General features: G+C 44.2%; 1 protein-coding gene across 1 annotated transcript in view; it reads right to left on the reverse strand.

Moving 5' to 3' along the window:
* LOC115103855 (E3 ubiquitin-protein ligase pellino homolog 1) overlaps positions 1 to 24,708 on the reverse strand; it is a 56,915-nt gene that overhangs the window by 16,694 nt on the left and 15,513 nt on the right. The window contains exon 2 of the mRNA XM_029624854.2: positions 6,266 to 6,490. Coding sequence (XP_029480714.1) covers positions 6,266 to 6,351 — 86 coding nt within the window. The 5' untranslated portion in view covers positions 6,352 to 6,490. The remainder of the gene's footprint in view (positions 1 to 6,265; positions 6,491 to 24,708) is intronic.

Here is a 24,708-nt window from a genome sequence, read left to right on the forward strand (position 1 = left end):
AAAAGAGAGTCTATATACATTGTGTGCAAAAGGCATGAGGAGGTAGGCGAATAATTACAATTTTGCAGATTAACACTGGAGTGATACATGATCAGATGGTCATGTACAGGTAGAGATATTGGTGTGCAAAAGAGCAGAAAAGTAAATAAATAAAAACAGTATGGGGATGAGGTAGGTAAAAATGGGTGGGCTATTTACCGATAGACTATGTACAGCTGCAGCGATCGGTTAGCTGCTCAGATAGCAGATGTTTGAAGTTGGTGAGGGAGATAAAAGTCTCCAACTTCAGCGATTTTGCAATTCGTCCAGTCACAGGCAGCAGAGAACTGGAACGAAAAGGCGGCCAAATGAGGTGTTGGCTTTAGGGATGATCAGTGAGATACACCTGCTGGAGCGCGTGCTACGGGTGGGTGTTGCCATCGTGACCAGTGAACTGAGATAAGGCGGAGCTTTACCTAGCATGGACTTGTAGATGACCTGGAGCCAGTGGGTCTGGCGACGAATATGTAGCGAGGGCCAGCCGACTAGAGCATACAGGTCGCAGTGGTGGGTGGTATAAGGTGCTTTAGTGACAAAATGGATGGCACTGTGATAAACTGCATCCAGTTTGCTGAGTAGAGTGTTGGAAGCCATTTTGTAGATGACATCGCCGAAGTCGAGGATTGGTAGGATAGTCAGTTTTACTAGGGTAAGTTTGGCGGCGTGAGTGAAGGAGGCTTTGTTGCGGAATAGAAAGCCGACTCTAGATTTGATTTTCGATTGGAGATGTTTGATATGAGTCTGGAAGGAGAGTTTACAGTCTAGCCAGACACCTAGGTACTTATAGATGTCCACATATTCAAGGTCGGAACCATCCAGGGTAGTGATGCTAGTCAGGCGTGCGGGTGCAGGCAGCGAACGGTTGAAAAGCATGCATTTGGTTTTACTAGCGTTTAAGAGCAGTTGGAGGCCACGGAAGGAGTGTTGTATGGCATTGAAGCTCGTTTGGAGGTTAGATAGCACAGTGTCCAAGGACGGGCCGGAAGTATATAGAATGGTGTCGTCTGCGTAGAGGTGGATCAGGGAATCGCCCGCAGCAAGAGCAACATCATTGATATATACAGAGAAAAGAGTCGGCCCGAGAATTGAACCCTGTGGCACCCCCATAGAGACTGCCAGAGGACCGGACAGCATGCCCTCTGATTTGACACACTGAACTCTGTCTGCAAAGTAGTTGGTGAACCAGGCATGGCAGTCATCAGAAAAACCGAGGCTACTGAGTCTGCCGATAAGAATATGGTGATTGACAGAGTCGAAAGCCTTGGCAAGGTCGATGAAGACGGCTGCACAGTACTGTCTTTTATCGATGGTGGTTATGATATCGGTTAGTACCTTGAGCGTGGCTGAGGTGCACCCGTGACCGGCTCGGAAACCAGATTGCACAGCGGAGAAGGTACGGTGGGATTCGAGATGGTCAGTGACCTGTGCTTCACAGAGTTCAAGACACATCTCAACATCAACTGTTCAGAGGAGACTGCGTGAACCAGGCCTTAATGGTTAAATTGCTGCAAAGAAACCGCTACCAAAGAACACCAATAATAAGAAGAGACTTGCTTGGAACAAGAAACACGAGCAATGGACATTAGACCGGTGGAAATCTGTAATTTGGTCTGATGAGTCCAAATGTGAGATTTTTGGTTACAACCACTGTGTCTTTGTGAGACAAAGATTAGGGGAACGGATGATCTCCGCATGTGTGGTTCCCACTGTGAAGCACAAAGGAGGAGGTGTGATGGTCTGGGGGTACTTTGCTGGTGACACTGTCTGTGATTTATTTAGAATTCAAGACACACTTAACCAGCATGGCTACCACAGCATTCTGCAGCGATAGACCATCCCATTTCTTTTGCTTGGACCATGTTAGTTTATTGGTGATGTGGACACAAAGGAACTTGAAGCTCTCAACCTGCTCCACTACAGCCCGGTCGATGAGAATGGGGGCGTGATCGGTCCTCCTTTTCCTGTAGTCCACAATCATGTCTTTAGTCTTGATCACATTGAGGGAGAGGTTGTTGTCCTGGCACCACACAGCCAGGTATGACCTCCTCCCTATAGGCTGTCTCATTGTTGTCGGTGACCAGGCCTACCACTGTTGTGTCATCAGAAAACGCAATGATGGTGTTGGAGTCGTGCCTAGCCGTGCAGTCATGACTGAACAGGGAGTACAGGAGGGGACTGAGTGCACACCCCTGAGGGGCCCTGTGTTGAGGAGCAGCGTGTGGATGTGTTGTTACCAACCCTTACCACCTGGGGGTGGCACGTCAGGAAGTCCATGATCCAGTTGCAGATGGAGGTGTTTAGTCCCAGGGTCCTTAACTTCGGGGTGTGCTTTGAGGGCACTATGGTGTTGAACGCTGAGCTGTAGTCAATGAATAGCATTCTCACATAGGTGTTCCTTTTGTCCAGGTGGGAAAGGGCAGTGTGGAATGCAATAGAGATTGCATCATCTGAGGATCTGTTGCGGCGGTATGCAAATTGGAGTGGGTCAGGGTTTCTGGGATAATTGTGTTGATGTGTGCCACGACCAGCCTTTCAAAGCACTTCATGGCTACCTTACGTGAGTGCCACGGGTCGGTAGTCATTTAGGCAGGTTACCTTAGTGTTCTTGGGCACAGGAACTATGGTGGTTTGCTTGAAACCTGTTGGTATTACAGACTCAGACAGGGAGAGGTTGAAAATATCAGTGAAGACACTTGCCAGTTGGTCAGCGCATGGTCGGAGTACACGTCCTGGTAATCCGTCTGTGAATGTTGACCTATTTAAAGGTCTTACACACATCGGCTGAGGAGAGCGTGATCACACAGTCGTCCGGAACAGCTGATGCTCTCATGCATGTTTCAGTGTTACTTGCCTCGAAGCGAGCATAGAATTAATTTAGCTCGTCTGGTAGGCTCGTGTCACTGGGCAGCTCTTGGCTGTGCTTCCCTTTGTAGTCTGTAATAGTTTGCAAGCCCTGCCACATCTGACAAGCATCGGAGCCGGAGTAGTACAATTTGATCTTCGTCCTGTATTGTCCATTTGCCTTATATGCTTCCGGGTTAGAGACCCACTCCATGAAAGCGGCAACACTGTCCTTTAGCTCAGGGGTATGTATGCACAGTCACTGTGGGGACGACGTCATCGAAGCACTTATTGATGAAGCCAGTGACTGATGTGGTGTACTCCTCAATGACATCGGAAGAATCCCCGGAACATATTCCAGTCTGTGTTAGCATAACCGTCCTGTAGTTTAGCATCTGCTTCATCTGACCAGTTTTTGATTGACCGAGTCACTGGTGCTTCCTGCTTCAATTTCTGCTTGTAAGTAGGAATCAGGAGGATATAATTATGGTCAGATTTGCCAAATGGAGGGCGAGGGAGAGCTTTGTACGCATCTCTGTGTGTGGAGTAAAGGTGGTCTAGAGTTTTTTTCCCTCTGGTTGCACATTTAACATGCTGGTGGAAATGAGGTAAAACGGATTTAAGTTTCCCTGCATTAAAGTCCCCGGCCACTAGGAGGAGCATCTCTGGATGCGCATGGTCCTGTTTGCTTATGGTGGTATACAGCTCATTGAGTGTGGTCTTAGTACCAGCATCGTTCTTTGGTGGTATAAAAAATACAGATGAAAACTCTCTTGGTACAGTTGAAGTCGGAAGTTTACATACACTATCCAAACACCTTTAAACTCAGTCTTTCACCATTTCTGACATTTAATCCTAGTAAAAATGACCTGTCTTAGGTCAGTTAGGATCACTACTTTATTTTAAGAATGTGAAATGTCAGAATAATAGTAAAGAGAATGATTTATTTCAGCTTTTATTTCTTACATCACATTCCCAGTGGGTCAGAAGTTTAAATACACTCAATTAGTATTTGGTAGCATTGCCTTTAAATTGTTTATCTTTGGTCAAATGTTTCGGGTAGCCTCAAAAATCACGGGTAGAGTCAAAAATCACAAGGAACAACAGAAGAATAGGCTGCTAACTAGGCCTATATATATATATATAGTACCTGTAGTACCTGGGTTTTTATTTATTTTTACTATTTTCTATATTGTAGAATAATAGTGAAGACATCAAAACTATGAAATAACACATGTGGAATCATATATTTTATATTTGCGATTCTTCAAAGTAGCCACCCTTTGCCTTGATGACAGCTTTGCACACTCTTGGCATTCTCTCAACCAGCTTCACGAGGAATGCTTTTCCAACAGTCTTGAAGGAGTTTCCCCATATGTGACTCATTTCAGGAAACTAGGTGTATGTCGCAAGTCTTCACAGGAGAGACATTTGAAAGTTTATTTATATTTTTTAAAATAAATATATTTAATATATATATACACACACAGTGCATTTGGAAAGTTTTCTGACCCCTTGTGTGCTTAGTAGGGTCATTGTCCTACTGGAAGGTGAACCTTCGCCCCCAGTCTGAGTGCTCTGGAGCAAGTTTTCATCAAGAATTTCCCTGTACATTTCTCCATTCATCTTTCCCTCAATCCTGACTGGTCTCCCAGTCCCTTCCTATGAAAAACATCCCCACAGCATGATGCTGCCACCACCATGCTTCACCGTAGGGATGGTGCCAGGCTTGCTCCAGATGTGACGCTTTGCATTTGTCACGTATACTCCCTCACTGGCCTCTAAGTCACCAGATTGCTGATTATTACGCACACCTGTCACCATTGTCACACGCACCAGCGCTTATGGACACTCATCTGGACTCCATCACCTCCTTGATTACCTGCCCTATTTATGTAAATCCCTTTGGTTCCTTCCCCAGGCGTTATTGTTTCTGTATCATGTCGGTGAGCTGTTTGTGTTTCTTGATAAGTTCATGGTTGTTTATTCATTAAATGTATTCACTCCCTGAACTTGCTTCCCAACTCTCAGTGTACATCGTTACAGCATTCAGGCTAAAGAGTTCAATCGTGGTTTCATCAGACCAGAGAATCTTTAGGTGCCTTTTGGCCAACTCCAAGAGGGCTGTCATGTGCCTTTTTTCCCGTCTGGCCACTCTACCACTGTCCCTCTGGAAGGTTCTCCCATCTCCACAGAGAAACTGTTTCTTGGTCACCTCCCTGACCAAGGCCATTCTCCCCCGATTGCTCAGTTCGGCCAGGTGGCCAGCTCTAGGAAGAGTCTTGGTTGTTCCAAACTTCTTCCATTTAAGAATGATGGCCACCGTGTTCTTGGGGAACGTCAATGCTGCTGACATTTTTTGGTACCCTTCCCCAGATCTGTGCCTCGACACAATCCTATCTCGGAGCTCGACGGACAATTCCTTCAACCTCATGGTTTTGTTTTTGCTCTGGCATGCACTGTCAGCTGTGGGACCTTATATAGACAGCCTTTCCGAATAATTTCCAATCAATTTAATTTACTACAATCAAGTGTTAGAAACATCTCAAGGATGATCAATGGAAACAGGATGGAACTGAGCTCAATTTTGAGTCTAATAGCAAAGGGTCTGAATGCGATTGATGAGAAAAAATATATTTAATCTATTTTAGAATAACGCTGTAACGTAACAAAATGTGGAAAAAGGAAAGGGGTCTGAATACTTTCCGAATGCACTGTATATATACAGTATATATATAGTGGAGGCTGGTGGGAGGAGATATAGGAGGACATGCTCACTGGAATGGAATCAATGGAACGGTACCAAACACATCACACATATGGAAACCACGTTCGACTCCGTTCCATTGATTTCTTCATTTCTTCATTTTTAACTTTTGGAATGTTTTGCATTGTTATGTAGGTATTAGTACTTCACTGTTGGAGATAGAAACCCAAGCATTACGCTGCACCTGTGATAACAAGGCCAATGACCATGGTACTTGCAATACTAGATCATGGTACTTGCCTATGGAGCAGCAAGAGGAACTGCCCCTCCCTACCTTCAGGCTATGCTCATACCCTACACCCCAACCAAGCATTCAGTTCTGCCTACTTTGGTCTCTTGGCCCTCCCACTCCTGTCCTGGCACCCCAATGGTGGAACCAGCTTCACCCTGAAGCTAGGACAGCAGAGTCCCTACACATCTTCCCGAAAGCACCTGAAATCCTACCTCTTCAAAGAGTATCATAAATAATAACCTCTCACCTCAACCCCCACCACCCAAAAAATAATAAATACATCCCTGAACCAACACTTGCACTTGCCTGCCCACCCCCTCACTAATAACAGAATAGGATAACCCTACTGTACATAAGCAACAAAATGCAATTAAGCCTCCTCTTACCCCAGAACAATGAGCTCTCCGTATTTGACTGGCACTTTGGTGGAGGCTGGGGTGGTGGAGATGTTTTCCTGGTCGGGAGAAAACATTGGTGCAGCTGTCAGGGGGGGAGAGTGATGAGGAGCTCTCCCACGGTGAACACTCACTCCTCTGTCTCCTTTTTCCTCAGTGTCTGCTCCTTTTTCCTCAGTGTCTGGTCATCCCGCCTCTCACTACGCCACACTCAACCTGCAGACAAATAAAAAAAACAGCAGACGAGACATTTAGTCAGGATCAAACAGTGAGTCAGAGCAGACACAACAGACATCCCAGGTGCGTCTAGAACAGCAGACGTATATTAGTCAATACGAGACTGTGAGCGAGACTAAACAATCAACAGACGCAACAACCGAGATTGCTGTCTCTCCAAAGCATATGATACACCACAACACGTAGATTACTCACACTCACTTTGAGATTATCGAAGGGCGTACTACAGGTACCACAGGTGGATAATAGTCAGTAAGAGAGAGAGAGAGATAGACTAAACAAACAAACAGAGGCAACAACCAAGATTGATGAGTCTCCAATGATAAACCACATTGATTACTCACTCTGTGACCTGTGGCGCATATCGAACGCAACAGGTAAACTGCTATCCTGGCTTTGCTTGCTAGTAACTTTCCTAAGGCTTGCAGCTGAAGAAACAGACTAATACAATAATAGTAATACTTCAGAAAGCATGTTAACTTCAGTTACATAGTGCAGCAGAACTCTAAAGTGACCGGTCACACAAATCCATCAGGCGGCGAGTAAAAAGCTCAACTCCCCACAGCTAGACAGGCTCGGCACTAATCTGCAGCTTTGCTGCTACTGCGGGGAGGGTTCAGAGAGCAGGCTCTTAGCATCGCAACGACAGGGGACTTAGTGGGGTGCAAACAAAGCTAATGAGACCAGACATATGTCACACCCTTCAATTTTCAGCCGACTACCGCGGGCCATAGTTATCAATGTTGACCTTGGCTGGCTCTCTTTATGCTGTGTGCATGGCATAGCAGGAGCTTATCTTGTAAGCATCTTATAAGCAAGAGTGGAGTCACACAATTTGTTTATACGTCTGACATCCAACAACTTTAGCTGAAAATTAACTCACAAATTCGAAATGGAAAATTCAATGGTGTCATCCCGCACCACAGTCAACTCCTGATAAGTGCACATTAGATCAATTGTTTAAAAAGTGCAATATAGCTCCTAGTCCCAATTCAATTGCATTATTTTTAATTGCCTCTGATAACTAACTGCGTGTTCCGGTTTAGTGCAAACTGCCACAACTGTCCCAAGCCATTACATTTATCAGTTATCAGAGTTGACTGTCGTCCCTTATGTTAGTTGATGCTCTCAACCTTTGGTAACCTTTTGTACATGAGGCGTACGAATAGAGAGTAGGTCAGTTTCTGCTCCAGGGACTGATCTGAGCTTGACGGCTCCCCCCGACAGTGTTGATAGTCTTCTGACCCTTACTCGACACGCTGACCCTGACCATACACTCCCACAGCCCCCATGTCCAATCCACTCAGCTCTCAGTAGCGGTGGACCACAGGGACAGATACGTACACAAACACACACAATCACTCCACAGCTAAAACACACTAGTACTCATTACTACAATAAAGAAATAAAAGCTGAAATAAATCATTCTCTCTACTATTATTCTGACATTTCACATTCTTAAAATAAAGTGGTGATCCTAACTGCCCTAAAACTGGGATTTCTTACTAAGATTAAATGTCAGGAATTGTGAAATACTAAGTTTAAATGTATTTGGCTAAGATGTATGTAAACTTCCGACTTCAACTGTATCTAAACAAGCCTCATGGGCTCCCGAGTGGCACAGAGGTCTAAGGTACTGCATCTCGGTGCAAGAGTTGTCATTACAGCCCCTGGTTCAATTCCAGGCAGTATCATATTTGGCCGTGATTGGGAGTCCCATAGGGCAGCACACAATTCGCCCTGTGTAGTCCGGGTTTGGCCAGGGTAGGCTGTCATTGTAAATAAGAATATGTTCGTAACTGACTTGCCCAGTTAAATAAAGGTTCCATTTAACTTTAACCAAAGTAGATACTTTTAAGATTGTTATATGCATCAGTTGAGGTCTCTACAAGCCTCAATATGAGGTCCTTAGCATGAAAGAGCATCCTTGTAGCTGTGTGGGCTAATATAGTCAAAATGTTTGAGCCAAGGGCCTCCCAGGTGGCGCAGTGGTCTAGGGCACTGCATTGCAGCACTAGCTGTGTCACCAGAGACTCTGGATTCGCACCCAGGCTCTGTCGCAGCCGGACGCAACTGGGAGGTCCGTGGGGCGACGCACAATTGGCCTAACGTCATCCGGGTTAGGGAGGATTTGGCCGGTAGGGTTATCAACGTCTCATCGCGACTCCTGTGGCGGGCTGGGCGCAGTGCACGCCAACCAGGTCGCTAGGTGCGTTTCCTCCGACACATTGGTGCGGCTGGCTTCCGGTTTGGATGCGCACTGTGTTAAGAAGCAGTGAGGTTGGGTTGTGTTTCGTAGGACGCATGACTTTTGACCTTCGTCTCTCCCGAGCCCGTACGGGAGTTGTAGCGATGAGACAAGGTAGTAACTACTAATAATTGGATACTATGAAATTGGGGAGAAAAAGGGGGTAAATTTTAAATAAATTAAACATTTAAAAAAAATGTTTGAGCCAATGGTTGAGCCAATGGAAAGTTTGAAGTGTTTTCTTCCCAGGCATAATGCAATGCATTATCGCTGGGATATGAGGTAACAACAGGGCCTGGCCTGTGTTAAAATACAAAAAAGTGATTGTGATTGTGTTGAATTGTGTTTGGGAAATAAAGAAATACATGTTTTTAAAAAGGGTAGTGGTCATTTTTAATTCAGTACAAACATTTGAAGGTGGCTACCCTATAAGTTGTGCCAAGAGATACATTTTTTGGGACAAGTTTTCAAAACTAATTAATTCTAATTATTTCCAGGGATACAGACCATCCTTAAATATATGTACATATCTTTGTTAGAAAGAAAGAATAGTGGTCTTTTTCGTGAACTATATATTAAAAATGGCTCAACTTACCCGACTCTTCCCTATCATACAGTAAGACATGAACAAAATGCATCAGTGATTTGTATTTTCCTTCAACTTTCTGAAGAGGCAACGGCACTGGAATGTGTGTGTTTGTTTCTTCACTTTCCGTATCCGTTAGCGATGATGCTAATGTAATGACAACCATTTTCTGGAAGAATAATGATGAGTGAGAAAGTTACAGAGGAATATACATCATACCCCCCCCCCCAATGCTAACCTTCCCTGTTATTGTAATGGTGAGAGGTTAGCATGTCTTAGAGGTATAATATTTGTGCGTCTGTAACTTTCTCACGCATTATTATTCACAATTAATTCAGGACTATCCGTAATCATGACAGCATCTACATAAATGTAGGAGTGTTTAGAAACATTCTATTCTTACTTATAATAAATGTGACTCCAAAATTACACAATACATGATTTACCATTCAGTTCTATTGGGCACAAAATAATCTGAAACTCAACCAAAACAAACAGCAAATGCATCCAACAAGTTTGTAGAGTCACAAGATTGATGTAATTTTGACTACTTTAATACACATATAAGTGAATTTACACCAATTCTTTTGGTCCCCTAAAATGGGGGGACTTTGTACAAAAAGTGCTGTAATTTCTAAACAGCAGCTGACAGTCTGCAGTTTAACCTAATTGTATCATTTCAAATCCAAAGTGCTGGAGTACAGTGCCAAAACAACAAAAAATGTGTGTAAAATGCGAGTAATTCGTACCTGTGTAATATCAGTTAATAGGAAACACGAAAAAGACCACTAGTCTCTCAAAACAGCTATTCAAAACTGAGCCAGCTAGCTAGTTCAAGGGTTGGTTATGGCTTGAAAGAATAGCAGACCTGGCCCACTATCCCTAAAGCAATAATATGGACATATCTGCATTATCTTACCACTTCTGCTCTATTATAAATCAATAAGGATAAAGCAGAGATTTTTCTGCTATTGAAATCCTTGGGCGGGCCGGCGGTGTAAAAATAGTACATTATATTATTTATTTATTTGTATTATTAGTTTTCGGGATGGAAAAATGCTTTCAGTGTAAACTTAAATGACTAAAACCAGATATAAATGATGTAGAAAAGATAATGGATCTGTATATTTTTTTATAGAATATAATCTTTGAGAACAAAGAATCACCAAAATAAAAGTTAAATCTAATCAAATTAAATTGTATTTGTCACATGCGCCAAATACAACTGGTGTGGAATTTCACATTAAATATTTGCTTCCCAACAATGCGGTGTTTAAAATAGTAACACAAGAGGCATACAATAAAATATACAAGAATGGAGATATATACAGGAAGTACCAGTACCAGATCAATGTGCAGAGGTACGAGGTATTTGAGGTAGACACTGTATGTGCAAGATGGCAGGGGTCAATGACTAGGCATCAGGATAGATAAAAATAAGAATCAAATAAAGAACAGAGCAGCAACAAATTATGAGTGTAAAATGTGTGTGTGTGTGTGGTGTGTGTGTGTGTGTGTGTGTGTGTGTGTGTGTAATGTATATGTATGTACTAGAGGTCGACCGATTATGATTTTTCAATGCCGATACCGATACCGATTATTGGAGGGCCAAAAAAGCCGATACCGATTAATCGGACGGTTTTTGATTTTTTTTGTTGTAATAATGACAATTATAACAATACTGATGGAACACTTATTTTAACCTAATATAATACATCAATAAAAATCTATTTAGCCTCAAATAAATAATGAAATATGTTCAATTTGGTTTAAATAATGCAAAAACAAAATGTTGGAGGAGAAAGTAAAAATGCAATATGTGCCATGTAAAAAAGCTAACGTTTAAGTTCCTTGCTCAGAACATGAGAACATATGAAAGCTTAACATGAGACTTCAATATTCCAAGGTAAGAGGTTTTAGGTTGTAGTTATAGTATTTATAGGACTATTTCTCTCTATACCATTTGTATTTCATATACCTTTGACTATTGGATGTTCTTATAGGCACTTTAGTATTGCCAGTGTAACATTATAGCTTCCGTCCCTCTCCTCGCCCCTACCTGGGCTCGAACCAGGAACACATCGACAACAGCCACCCTCAAAGCAGCGTTACCCATGCAGAGCAAGGGGAACAACTACTCCAAGTCTCTGAGCGAGTGACGTTTGAAACGCTATTAGCGTGCACCACACTAACTAGCTAGCCATTTCACATCGGTTACACCAGCCTAATCTCGGGAGTTGATAGGCTTGAAGTCATAAACAGCGCAATGCTTGAAGCACAGGGAAGAGCTGCTGGCAAAACGCACGAAAGTGCTGTTTGAATGAATGCTTACGAGCCTGCTGCTGCCTACCATCGCTCAGTCAGACTGCTCTATCAAATATCAAATCATAGACTTAATTATAACTAATATGTTCGAATCCGGAAACTATCATTTCGATAACAAAACGTTTATTCTTTCAGTGAAATACAGAACCGTTCTAACGGGTGGCATCCCTAAGTCTAAATATTCCTGTTACATTGCACAACCTTCAATGTTATGTCATAATTACGTGAAATTCTGGCAAATTAGGTGGCCCAAACTGTTGCATATACCCTGACTCTGCATGCAATGAACGCAAGAGAATTGACACAATTTCACCTGGTTAATATTGCCTGCTAACCTGGATTTCTTTTAGCTAAATATGCAGGTTTAAAAATATATACTTCTGTGTATTGATTTTAAGAAAGGCATTGATGTTTATGGTTAGGTACACCTTGGAGCAACGATACGCACCGCATCGATTACATGCAATGCAGGACACGCTAGATAAACTAGTAATATCATCAACCATGTGTAGTTAACTAGTGATTATGATTGATTGATTGATTGTTTTTCATAAGAGAAGTTTAATTGTTTTTCATAAGAGAAGTTTAATGCTAGCTAGCAACTTACGTTGGCTTACTGCATTCGCGTAACAGGCAGTCTCCTCTTGGAGTGCAATGAGAGGCAGGTGGTTAGAGTGTTGGACTAGTTAACTGTAAGGTTGCAAGATTGAGTCCCCCGAACTGACAAGGTAAAAATCTGTTGTTCTGCACCTGAATGAGGCAGTTAACCCACGTTCCTAGGCCGTCATTGAAAATAAGAATGTGTTCTTAACTGACTTGCCAAGTTAAATAAAGATTAAATCTGCCAAATCGGTGTCCAAAAATACCAATTTCTGATTGTTATGAAAACTTGAAATCGGCCCTAATTAATCGGTCGACCTCCACTTGTGAGGCATCTGTTTTTCAAACTAGACACTCTAATGTACTTGTCCTCTTGCTCAGTTATGCACCGGGGACTTCCACTTCTCTTTCTATTCTTGTTAGAGCCAGTTTGCACTTTTCTGTGAAGGGAGTAGCACACAGCGTTGTATGAGATCTTCAGTTTCTCTAAAGTCTAAAATATACAGAAGGACAGTGTTATTGCAGATTTAATCAGGACAACAGTTTTCAGCTGTGCTAACATAATTGCAAAATGGTTTTCTAGTGATCAATTAGCCTTTTAAAATCATAAACTTGGAATAGCTAACACGTGCCACTGTAACACAAGAGTGATACTTTCTGGTAATGGGCCTCTTTATTCCATAAAAATCAGCCGTTTCCAGCTACAGTAATAATTTACAACATTAACAGGGTCTACACTGTATTTCTGATCATTTTGATGTTATTTTAAGGGACAAAAAATGTGCTTTTCTTTCAAAAACAAGGACATTTCTGTGACCCCAAACTTTTGAAAGGTAGTGTATGTGTGTTTCGGTTGTGTCGGTCTGCGTGTGTGTTTGTTATGTGTGTATGTGTGCGTATCTAGTGTACAGTATGTGAATGTGTGTTGGTTTTGTGTGGGAGTGTCAATGTAGTGTGTGTGAGTGCATGCGTGTGTATATGGTGTGTATATAAAATCTAGTGAGTGTGTGTAGGGTCAGTGCAAGATAGAGTCAGTGCAGGTAGTTTGGGTACCCTTAATTTATTATTTAGTAGTCTGGCTATTTAACAGTCTTATGACTTCCGTGTAGATGCTGTCTCGGCGCCTGTTGGTCCGAGAGCCGATTCTTCGGTGCAGCTGATGGTGCAGCTGTATAACATTTTGAGGCTCCGAGGGCCCATGCCAAATCTTTTCAGCCTGCTGTGGGGGAAGAGGAACTGCCATGCCCTCTTCAATACTGTGTGGGTGTGTGTGGACCATGTTAGGTCCTGTGGTGTGGACACCAAGGAACTTGAAAGTCAAGGAACTTGACTCATCGACATCAGTGATCATGCCTACCAGCGTTGTGTCATCAGCAAACTTGATGATGGTGTAGGAGTCATGCATGGCCATGCAGTTGTGGGTGAACAAGGAGTACAGGAGGGGACTAAGCACACAGCCCAGAGGGACCCCCGTATTAAGGGTCAGCATTGCGGAGATGTTGTTGCATACCCTCACCATCTGGGGCTGGCCCACCAGGAAGTCCAGGATCCAGTTGCAGAGGGAAGGGTTTTTTAGACCCAGGGTCCCTAGCTTGTTGATGAGCTTGGAGGGGACTATGGTGTTGAATGCTGAGCTGTAGTCTATAAACAGCATTTTCACATAGTTATTTCCCCTCTTGTCCAGGTGGGAGAGGGCAGTGTGAAGTGCAATTAAGATTGCGTCATTTGAGGACCTGTTGGGGTGGTGTGCAAATTGGAGCATAAAAGGCATTTAACTCGTTTGGGAGTTCTGCATCACTGGGCAATTCATGGCTGGGTTTCCCTTTGCGATCCATTATTGTCTGCAGTCTTGTACCCTCTCGTCTGCTTCATCCAACCATTTCCGTATTGAGCACATCATTGGTACTTCCTGTTTGAGCTTTTGTTAGTAAACAGGAAGCAGGAGAATTGAGTCATGGTTAGATTTGCCAAAGAGAGGACGAGGGAGGGCCTTGTATGCATTTCTGTGGGTAGAACAAAAGTGGTCTAGAGTTCTTGAGCCTAGTGGCGCAGGAGACTTGTTGGTGAAGTGAAGTAGGACAGTTTTAAGTCTCCCCAAGTTAAAGTCTCCACCCATCAGAAACGCTGCCTCTGGGTGAGCACTTGTTTGTCAGGGAGAATTGAAAATTCCCAAACAATTAATTTAGCAGATTTTGTTGTAAAATGCAGCCCATCGTACCCACTGCCACTCCCTCAGCCACGCCCACCACCTAAACCCCTTTAGATCCAGAAAAAACCCTGTAAAGTATTTGAAGTGTTTGAAGACCCAACACCCGGGGCAAACACAGCAGTGAAATCTGCTAAATGATTTAAGCATCCCATGGGGAAACAACAAGAACAGAGAAAAAGATGAGCACAGATTCAAAAAACCTAACCCGTCCCAATTATAAGTCATAAACCGCCAATCCTGTGCCCACGATTAGCTATCTCTCAATTTCATCAAAAAAGCAGACAGGCTTTTTTTTCTCATCATTCCGTTCTCACAGATCACTCTTTAAAGGTCTGTTTGTTAGATTTAATCAGTAACTACAATCTGGTGGCTACAGAAGCACTCAGATCTCACCCAAGGTGAGAACGGAAAAACGTATTTTCACAGTACTTTCTTACATACTTCATAACAGTAATAGCGCTTGATTTAGAAAACAGTCTAGGACCACAATTAAATAGCTGTCCGTGGATGGCAGTGATGTTGGGTAAGGTCTGAGGCTGACTATTGAGCCCCACATTGGACGTGTCATAATACCCATAAAACCTAGCAAGTCAAACATGGAAATGTTTCCAATCATTTTCCCATAGGAGATTTTAGAAACATTTACAATGAATGAATGTTAATTAACATAACATAGCATCTCCCGGCCTCCACATATACAAGCCGCCGATGCGGGCCGTTGGAAAATCTACATAAAAAAAGTATAATAAATCATTTTTATATATACCATCACAATAAATCCACAATCTATTTTAGTCAGGTCTAAAGAAACATTATAGGAAGAAAATGTATTTCAGAAGAATGAGCACTTCCGGGTTGGAGCGAGCGGTCGCATCTGCACTCGGTCCGCAGGTAGTATTACATTTCATTACATTTCATTACATTTCATTATAGTACAACGGTTTGATTTGTCTAATCTTAGCAATTTCTTCTTAGCTAGCTACACAGCCGTCTTTGTATCATAGATAATTGCGTAATTATCGTATTTCGTCGTCCTAACGCAGTCTACACTGCCCTGCAGCTAGCCAGCTAGCTAACGTCCACCGTTAGCTAGTCCACCGTCTACCGATTAGCAGCACAACTATTACACTCAACTGAACGACTTGATTAGTGTAGTGTTAGCTAGCTACATAGTTGTCTTTGCTGTCTTCGTACCCAAGATAATTGTGTAGTTTAGAGTGTGTAGTTTTATGTCGTCCTTAACATAGGAGACTCTGCTAGCTAGCCAACAGCTAGCCAACGTCTACCGAACAGAACTTCTGCACTCAACAATCCGGTCGCATTTCGCTTCGCTCCACAGGTAGTATCGCATTTTTCATTTCATTTCATTACAGTACAACGGCTTGATTTGTTTGATCGTAGCTAGCTACATAGCTAGCTACATAGCCGTCTTTGTATCAAAGATAATTGTGTAGTCTAGAGCGATTTCCTAGGTTAGTTAGCCAGCTATTGTCGTTCTTTTAGCAACGTAACGTAATCAACACTGCTAGCTAGCCAGCTAGCCCCGAATAGCAGCACAGTAGAAACTATTACACTCAACGGAACGACTTGATTAGTGTAGTGTCAACAACGCAGCCAATGCCAACTAGCCTACTTAGTCAACAACGCAGCCTCTGCCAGCTAGGCCACTTCAGCAGTACTGTATCATTTTAATCATTTTAGTCAATAAGATTCTTGCTACGTAAGCTTAACTCTCTGAACACTCGTGACGTGTAGTCCACTTGTCATTCCAATCTCCTTTGCATTAGCGTAGCCTCTTGTGTAGCCTGTCAACTATGTGTCTGTCTATCCCTGTTCTCTCCTCTCTGCACAGACCATACAAACGCTCCACACCGCGTGGCCGCGGCCACCCTAATCTGGTGGTCCCAGCGCGCACGACCCACGTGGAGTTCCAGGTCTCCGGTAGCCTCTGGAACTGCCGATCTGCGGCCAACAAGGCAGAGTTCATCTCCGCCTATGTCTCCCTCCAGTCCCTCGACTTCTTGGCACTGACGGAAACATGGATCACCACAGACAACACTGCTACTCCTACTGCTCTCTCTTCGTCTGCCCACGTGTTCTCGCACACCCCGAGAGCTTCTGGTCAGCGGGGTGGTGGCACCGGGATCCTCATCTCTCCCAAGTGGTCATTCTCTCTTTCTCCCCTTACCCATCTGTCTATCGCCTCCTTTGAATTCCATGCTGTCACAGTTACCAGCCCTTTCAAGCTTAACATCCTTATCATTTATCGCCCTCCAGGTTCCCTCGGAGAGTTCATCAATGAGCTTGATGCCTTGATAAGCTCCTTTCCTGAGGACGGCTCACCTCTCACAGTTCTGGGCGACTTTAACCTCCCCACGCCTACCTTTGACTCATTCCTCTCTGCCTCCTTCTTTCCACTCCTCTCCTCTTTTGACCTCACCCTCTCACCTTCCCCCCTACTCACAAGGCAGGAAATACGCTCGACCTCATCTTTACTAGATGCTGTTCTTCCACTAACCTCGTTGCAACTCCCTCCAAGTCTCCGACCACTACCTTGTATCCTTTTCCCTCTCGCTCTCATCCAACACTTCCCACACTGCCCCTACTCGGATGGTATCGCGCCGTCCCAACCTTCGCTCTCTCTCCCCGCTACTCTCTCCTCTTCCATCCTATCATCTCTTCCCTCTGCTCAAACCTTCTCCAACCTATCTCCTGATTCTGCCTCCTCAACCCTCCTCTCCTCCCTTTCTGCATCCTTTGACTCTCTATGTCCCCTATCCTCCAGGCCGGCTCGGTCCTCCCCTCCCCGCTCCGTGGCTCGACGACTCATTGCGAGCTCACAGAACAGGGCTCCGGGCAGCCGAGCGGAAATGGAGGAAAACTCGCCTCCCTGCGGACCTGACATCCTTTCACTCCCTCCTCTCTACATTTTCCTCTTCTCTCTCTGCTGCTAAAGCCACTTTCTACCACTCTAAATTCCAAGCATCTGCCTCTAACCCTAGGAAGCTCTTTGCAACCTTCTCCTCCCTCCTGAATCCTCCTCCCCCTCCCCCCTCCTCCCTCTCTGCAGATGACTTCGTCAACCATTTTGAAAAGAAGGTCGACGACATCCGATCCTCGTTTGCTAAGTCAAACGACACCGCTGGTTCTGCTCACACTGCCCTGCCCTGTGCTCTGACCTCTTTCTCCCCTCTCTCTCCAGATGAAATCTCGCGTCTTGTGACGGCCGGCCGCCCTACAACCTGCCCGCTTGACCCTATCCCCTCCTCTCTTCTCCAGACCATTTCCGGAGACCTCCTCCCTTACCTCACCTCGCTCATCAACTCATCCCTGACCGCTGGCTACGTCCCTTCCGTCTTCAAGAGAGCGAGAGTTGCACCCCTTCTGAAAAAACCTACACTCGATCCCTCCGATGTCAACAACTACAGACCAGTATCCCTTCTTTCTTTTCTCTCCAAAACTCTTGAACGTGCCGTCCTTGGCCAGCTCTCCCGCTATCTCTCTCAGAATGACCTTCTTGATCCAAATCAGTCAGGTTTCAAGACTAGTCATTCAACTGAGACTGATCTTCTCTGTATCACGGAGGCGCTCCGCACTGCTAAAGCTAACTCTCTCTCCTCTGCTCTCATCCTTCTAGACCTATCGGCTGCCTTCGATACTGTGAACCATCAGATCCTCCTCTCCACCCTCTCCGAGTTGGGCATCTCCGGCGCGGCCCACGCTTGGATTGCGTCCTACCTGACAGGTCGCTCCTACCAGGTGGCGTGGCGAGAATCCGTCTCCACACCACGTGCTCTCACCACTGGTGTCCCCAGGGCTCTGTTCTAGGCCCTCTCCTATTCTCGCTATACACCAAGTCACTTGGCTCTGTCATAACCTCACATGGTCTCTCCTATCATTGCTATGCAGACGACACACAATTAATCTTCTCCTTTCCCCCTTCTGATGACCAGGTGGCGAATCGCATCTCTGCATGTCTGGCAGACATATCCGTGTGGATGACGGATCACCACCTCAAGCTGAACCTCGGCAAGACGGAGCTGCTCTTCCTCCCGGGAAGGACTGCCCGTTCCATGATCTCGCCATCACGGTTGACAACTCCATTGTGTCCTCCTCCCAGAGCGCTAAGAACCTTGGCGTGATCCTGGACAACACCCTGTCGTTCTCAACTAACATCAAGGCGGTGGCCCGTTCCTGTAGGTTCATGCTCTACAACATCCGCAGAGTACGACCCTGCCTCACACAGGAAGCGGCGCAGGTCCTAATCCAGGCACTTGTCATCTCCCGTCTGGATTACTGCAACTCGCTGTTGGCTGGGCTCCCTGCCTGTGCCATTAAACCCCTACAACTCATCCAGAACGCCGCAGCCCGTCTGGTGTTCAACCTTCCCAAGTTCTCTCACGTCACCCCGCTCCTCCGCTCCCTCCACTGGCTTCCAGTTGAAGCTCGCATCCGCTACAAGACCATGGTGCTTGCCTACGGAGCTGTGAGGGGAACGGCACCTCAGTACCTCCAGGCTCTGATCAGGCCCTACACCCAAACAAGGGCACTGCGTTCATCCACCTCTGGCCTGCTCGCCTCCCTACCACTGAGGAAGTACAGTTCCCGCTCAGCCCAGTCAAAACTGTTCGCTGCTCTGGCCCCCCAATGGTGGAACAAACTCCCTCACGACGCCAGGACAGCGGAGTCAATCACCACCTTCCGGAGACACCTGAAACCCCACCTCTTTAAGGAATACCTAGGATAGGATAAAGTAATCCCTCTCACCCCCCCTCCCCCTGAAAAGATTTAGATGCACTACTGTTCCACTGGAGGTCATAAGGTGAATGCACCAATTTGTAAGTCGCTCTGGATAAGAGCGTCTGCTAAATGACTTAAATGTAAATGTAAATGTAAGAACAGAATATGAGTTGGCCTACTGTATGTTATCTGGCTATACGCCATGCCATAGGCTGTAGCCTTGTTCATTTAGCAGACAAACGATGCGTAGAGGTTCCATGCCATTATTTTATATTATATGATTTTATAGTAAGAAGAATATAATTGAACATAGCTGAATAAAATAGAAAGGATATTTTTTCCCATTACAGAGTGAGCGTGCGTGTGAAGTGGCTATGTTGAGCATAAAAGTAATCACTTGAAAAAGGTCCTATATGCTAGATTTAGAGTTATTTGGCGACTTTAGTTGTGAATGATACAAATCTTAGAATGTCTTCGAAATCAAGATATGGGCTGCATGATGCAACTATAGGCTACTGATGATTTAAGACAGTTGCAAAGTTGCAAATAAAAGCTTGCAAAATGTTCCTTGCCTCAGGCTGCAAACACTGTTCTCTCATGAAGAGATCATATTTTCACCCTCTTCTCAACAGAATCTTGTCTTTAATAACATGTAAAATTTGTTTAGATTTTGAATGTCCCATTATCAAATGGGGAAGGGCAGGGGAAAAAATAAATGTAATCTGTATGCACTCGAATAGCAAATAGCGGCCGGGTAGACTACTCTGGTTATTTCACTCCACACAACAACCACTGTTTGAGGAGCAAGCTGGGCGACAGTTGATATTCCGCCCAAACTCTGTATGCCTTGGGCTCTCCAACCCTGTTCCTGCAGCTACCCAGTGCTTCATTTTGGAAACCAAGTCAAATCTGTTCAGGAACATCGATAGTAACATATTTTCACAATGAAACATATTTCATTAAACTGTTTACAGCCCATCTCTCTGAAGGAAAAAGGGGAGGAGATGGAAATGCACAGTTGTGAAATATTCTGTAGCTATAGGTAATGTGTCAACCTATTAATTCTGAAAATAAAATACCCTATTACTAGGCTATTCAAAATCAAATACAAAACTCACTATAATTGTAGGCTAACTCTGAAAGCCGCCCTGCACAACCAACAGCATCACCTAGGCCTATACGTTCACTCCCAGACTCATGGATATAACGTTTGGAGTGTAGAATAAGGTAACCAGTCCATCCAGTATGCATAATAATACAGTCAAAGGCGATTACTACAATTTGTTTAATTTTGTATTGGGTAGACTAATTATGTACCAAAGACATCTTAAATTAGTTTTTTGGTATGTTTTTCTGCCCTGTGTAATATGCTTTTGTATTGTATAATGGCAAAATCATTATTTTAATTATGTTTTGGGGGGGGGCTTGTGCTCATATATAGGCCTATGCTTATGCATAAGCTCTAATATGCATATGGATATTTTGAATGAATCATTACCTTAGAAAGCGCTGTCCATTTTGTTGTATTAGACTTTGAAACAACATCCACAACGACCATGTTTTCCACTCACTTTCAACCTGTTGAACTTCTTTCTTCAAAATGATCAATCACAGTGAGGTGAGTTTTAAAAGCACATACTGTTTTGATAATACTTATTTGATGTGATTTTCTATTGCATTTGCATTGATGTCAGAGTGGTTAGAGGGACAACATGTCACGACTCCGACCGAAGGACACTCCCCTTCCCGTTCGGGTGGCGCTCGGCGGTCGTCGTCGCCGGCCTACTAGCTGCCACTGATTATTTCCTCCCCCTCCTTATGTGTTTATTGAGTGCACCTGTTTTGAGTTAGGTAGTTAGTAGTAAGGCTTTATTAGTCAGCCGGCCCGCCTGGTTCCTGCGGGATTAATTATTATGACCGTCCGTTTGGTGTACTTGTGTGCACGTCTATGGGTTTTGTGTTTTCCCATTTTGTGTTTTTTTTCTGGACAGTTTAAGTCCCCCTGTTTGAGGCATTTGTTTGTTCATTACGCCCTGTGTTTTCGTGAGGGTTACACAACAGAGCCCTGAGAACCAGCCCATCAGTGACCTGATGATCATTAGCAAGTTGGGTACTACCTACACATGTCCAGAGTGCATAAGAGGAGATTACCGTGACTCAACGGTCATGTGGAATTTTACTGCGGTTAGGACTCATGATGAATGCCAGTGTGGCGGTAATACAGTCAGCGCAACAGCCCTATTCACAGGTCATTTGGATTAGTCATGTACAACAGATGCACTTGTGGGAAAAAAAACATGTTTCTGTGGTTTGTATGGGGAGCCCACAAGATGCACCTCAGTGAGAACATTCTGCAACTGTGCCATGGAAGAGGAGCCTGGAACTTCAATATTTCAATTGAACTCCAAATAAGAAGTAAGTAGAGTTGGATAGGACACACCATACACCATCATGTGGAGTGCTTAACGAGAGCGAGCGAGAGCGAGAGACGGAGAGGAGAGACAGCTATAAATCGGGGCCAAAATTGTGTAGTGTATACTAGGATGGGGCGGTCTCCAGATTGTCATACCTTCATACCGATTTTATGCCATACCTCGATATTCGGTAATACCGGGACTGAACACAAGGGACAGTGTTTTGAAACCCCACTGATACTCTGTAATCCGAAGGTTAGCAATGCTAACAAGTATGTGTAAAATCCCATGGAGAATGCTAACGAGCGCATTGCAAACATTTTATACAGTGTCTGACCTAAACTATAAATGTAACTAAAAAACACAGTTTGCTGCACACACAAAACACACATTAGACAGCAGAGCTCTTGATCCAGGAGCGGATTGTCTGCTGTTACCAAGCGAATGCTTGATTTTGGAAGAAGCTAACCACCCACTAAATTAACAAACCAAAATGTTCAACTGCAGAGCATTTAGCACATTTTAGACAGTTAACCTAATAGTTATAAGATATCTAGCTGGCAAACATTTAGTTTTGAATTCCATACTGCAATTAGATAATCTAGCGCATGTTACACATCAGTGAGTGATTTACAAGGCTCTCATCATTTTGTGCTTGTAAACGTGACTGGGGACGACCGTTAAGTTTCAGAATGAAAAATTATGTGACAGGTGAAATGAAGAACGCAATCTTCTTTATCTTATTATTTTGTAAATGTAAAAAAAAAAATCTTCTCATCGCTGCAACTCCCCATCGGGCTTGACAGGCGAAGGTCGAGTCATTGTAACGAATCTCTTCGTCGTCTTGAGGAGGAGTAGGAAGGATCGGACCAATATGCAGCGTGGTAAGTGTCCATGTTAATTTATTACACTGAACACACGAAACAAAATAACAAAGTGAAAGGAAGAAACAAAACAGTTCTGTCAAGTGAATACACAAAACAGAAAACAACTACCCACAAATCATAGTGGGAACACAGGCTACCTAAGTATGGTTCTCAATCAGAGACAACGATTGACAGCTGCCTCTGATTGGGAACCACACCATGCCAAAAGCAGAAATAGAAAACATAGAACAAAAACATCAAATGCCCACCCCAACTCACGCCCTGACCAAACTAAAACAGAGACATAAAAAAGGAACTAAGATCAGGACATGACAGGCCAAACTGCAATTCTTAACACCCACCCACTTAACCCGGAAGCCAGCCGCATCAATGTGTCAGAGGAAACACAGTTCAACTGACGACCGGGGTCAGCCTACAGGCGCCCGGCCCGCCACAAGGAGTCGCTAGAGCGCGATGAGCCAAGTAAAGCCCCCCACGGTCAAACCCTCCCCTAACCCGTACAGCGCTAGACCAATTGTGCGCTGCCCTATGGGACTCTCGATCACGGCCGGTTGTGATACAGCCCCTTCTTCATCTTCTAACGTATTGCATAAGTTAACTTCAGGTATTTATACTGAACAAAAATATAAATGTAACATGCAACAATTTTAAAGATTTTACTGAGTTACAGTTCACATAAGGAAATCAGTCAATTGAAATGGATTTCACATGACTGGAACACGCTGTCGTACACGTCGATCCAGAGCATCCCAAACATGCTCAATGGGTGGCATGTTTGGTGAGTAGGCAGGCCATAGATAAGCTGGGACATTTTCAACTTCCATGAATTGTGTACAGATCCTTGCGACAGGGGGCCATGCATTTTCATGCTGAAACATGAGGTGATGGCGGTGAATGAATGGCACGACAATAGGCCTCAGCATCTCGCCACGGTATCTCTGTGCATTCAAATGGTCATTGATCAAATTGAATTGTGTTCGTTGTACGTAGCTTATGCCTAACCATACCATAACCCCATGCCACCACGAGGCATTCTGTTCACAATGTTGACATCAGAAAACCGCTCGCCCACACGACATCATACACGTGGTCTGTGGCTGTGAGGCTGGTTTGGCGTACTGCCAAATTCTCTAAAACAACGTTGGATGCGGCTTATGGTAGAGAAATTAACTTTCAATCCTCTGACAACAGCCCAGGTGGACATTCCTGCACTCAGCATGCCAATTGACAAAACTGCACATTTTAGAGTGGCTTTTTTGTGTGTCCCCAGCACAAGGTGCACCTGTGTAATGATCATGCTGTTTAATCAGCTTCTTGATATGCCACACCTGTGAGGTGGATGGATAATCTTGGCAAAGGAGACATGCTCAATAACAGGGATGAAATACAAATTTGTGCACAAAATCTGAGACTAAAGAAGAAGAAAAAATGTGCGTATGGAACATTTCTGGGATCTTATACTGTATTTCAGCTCATGAAGCATGGGACCAACACATGTTACATGTTGCATTTATATTTTTGTTCAGTGTACCTACTAAGAAGCTACAAATATTTAAACGTATTAAAAAAAATGTAAAGAAATTGTTTCAACAGTATTGACTGTATTGGAAAAAACATCCTGTGGCTTTTTCCAAATACCCCGGTATACCTTATATACGGTATACCGCCCAAGCCTGTTGACTATACACTTTTTTCTCCCTCATACACACACGCACATGAACACACACTCATAAAGGAGATTTTTGCGCCAGTGTTTAACCGTATGACGCAATCACAAAGATAACCATCAAACAAGCACAACCAACCATCAAACAGGAGCAGGTAGGCGAGGCAACCATTAGACACACATTCACAGGCCAAAAATGCTCAGTAGTCAGCGCTACTTAAGGAGATATACACTCACCGGACAGTTTATTAGGTACACCCATCTAGTACCGGGTTGGACCCTCCAGTCCTGGAGGGCGCCCGTTTCTGAGATACTGGATCCGGCACACCTGGCACCGACGATCATACCATGCTCAAAGTCATTTAAATCACTTGTTTTGCCCATTCTAACGTTCAATCGAACAGTAACTGAATGCCTCGATGCCTGTCTGCCTGCTTTATATAGCAAGCCAAGGCCAAGTGACTCACTGTCGGTAAGAGCAATCAATTTTCGTGAACGGGGTGGTGTACCAAATAAACTGTC

Source organism: Oncorhynchus nerka, linkage group LG15 (genome assembly GCF_034236695.1).
Source record: "Oncorhynchus nerka isolate Pitt River linkage group LG15, Oner_Uvic_2.0, whole genome shotgun sequence".
NCBI classification, from domain to species: Eukaryota; Metazoa; Chordata; class Actinopteri; order Salmoniformes; family Salmonidae; genus Oncorhynchus; species Oncorhynchus nerka.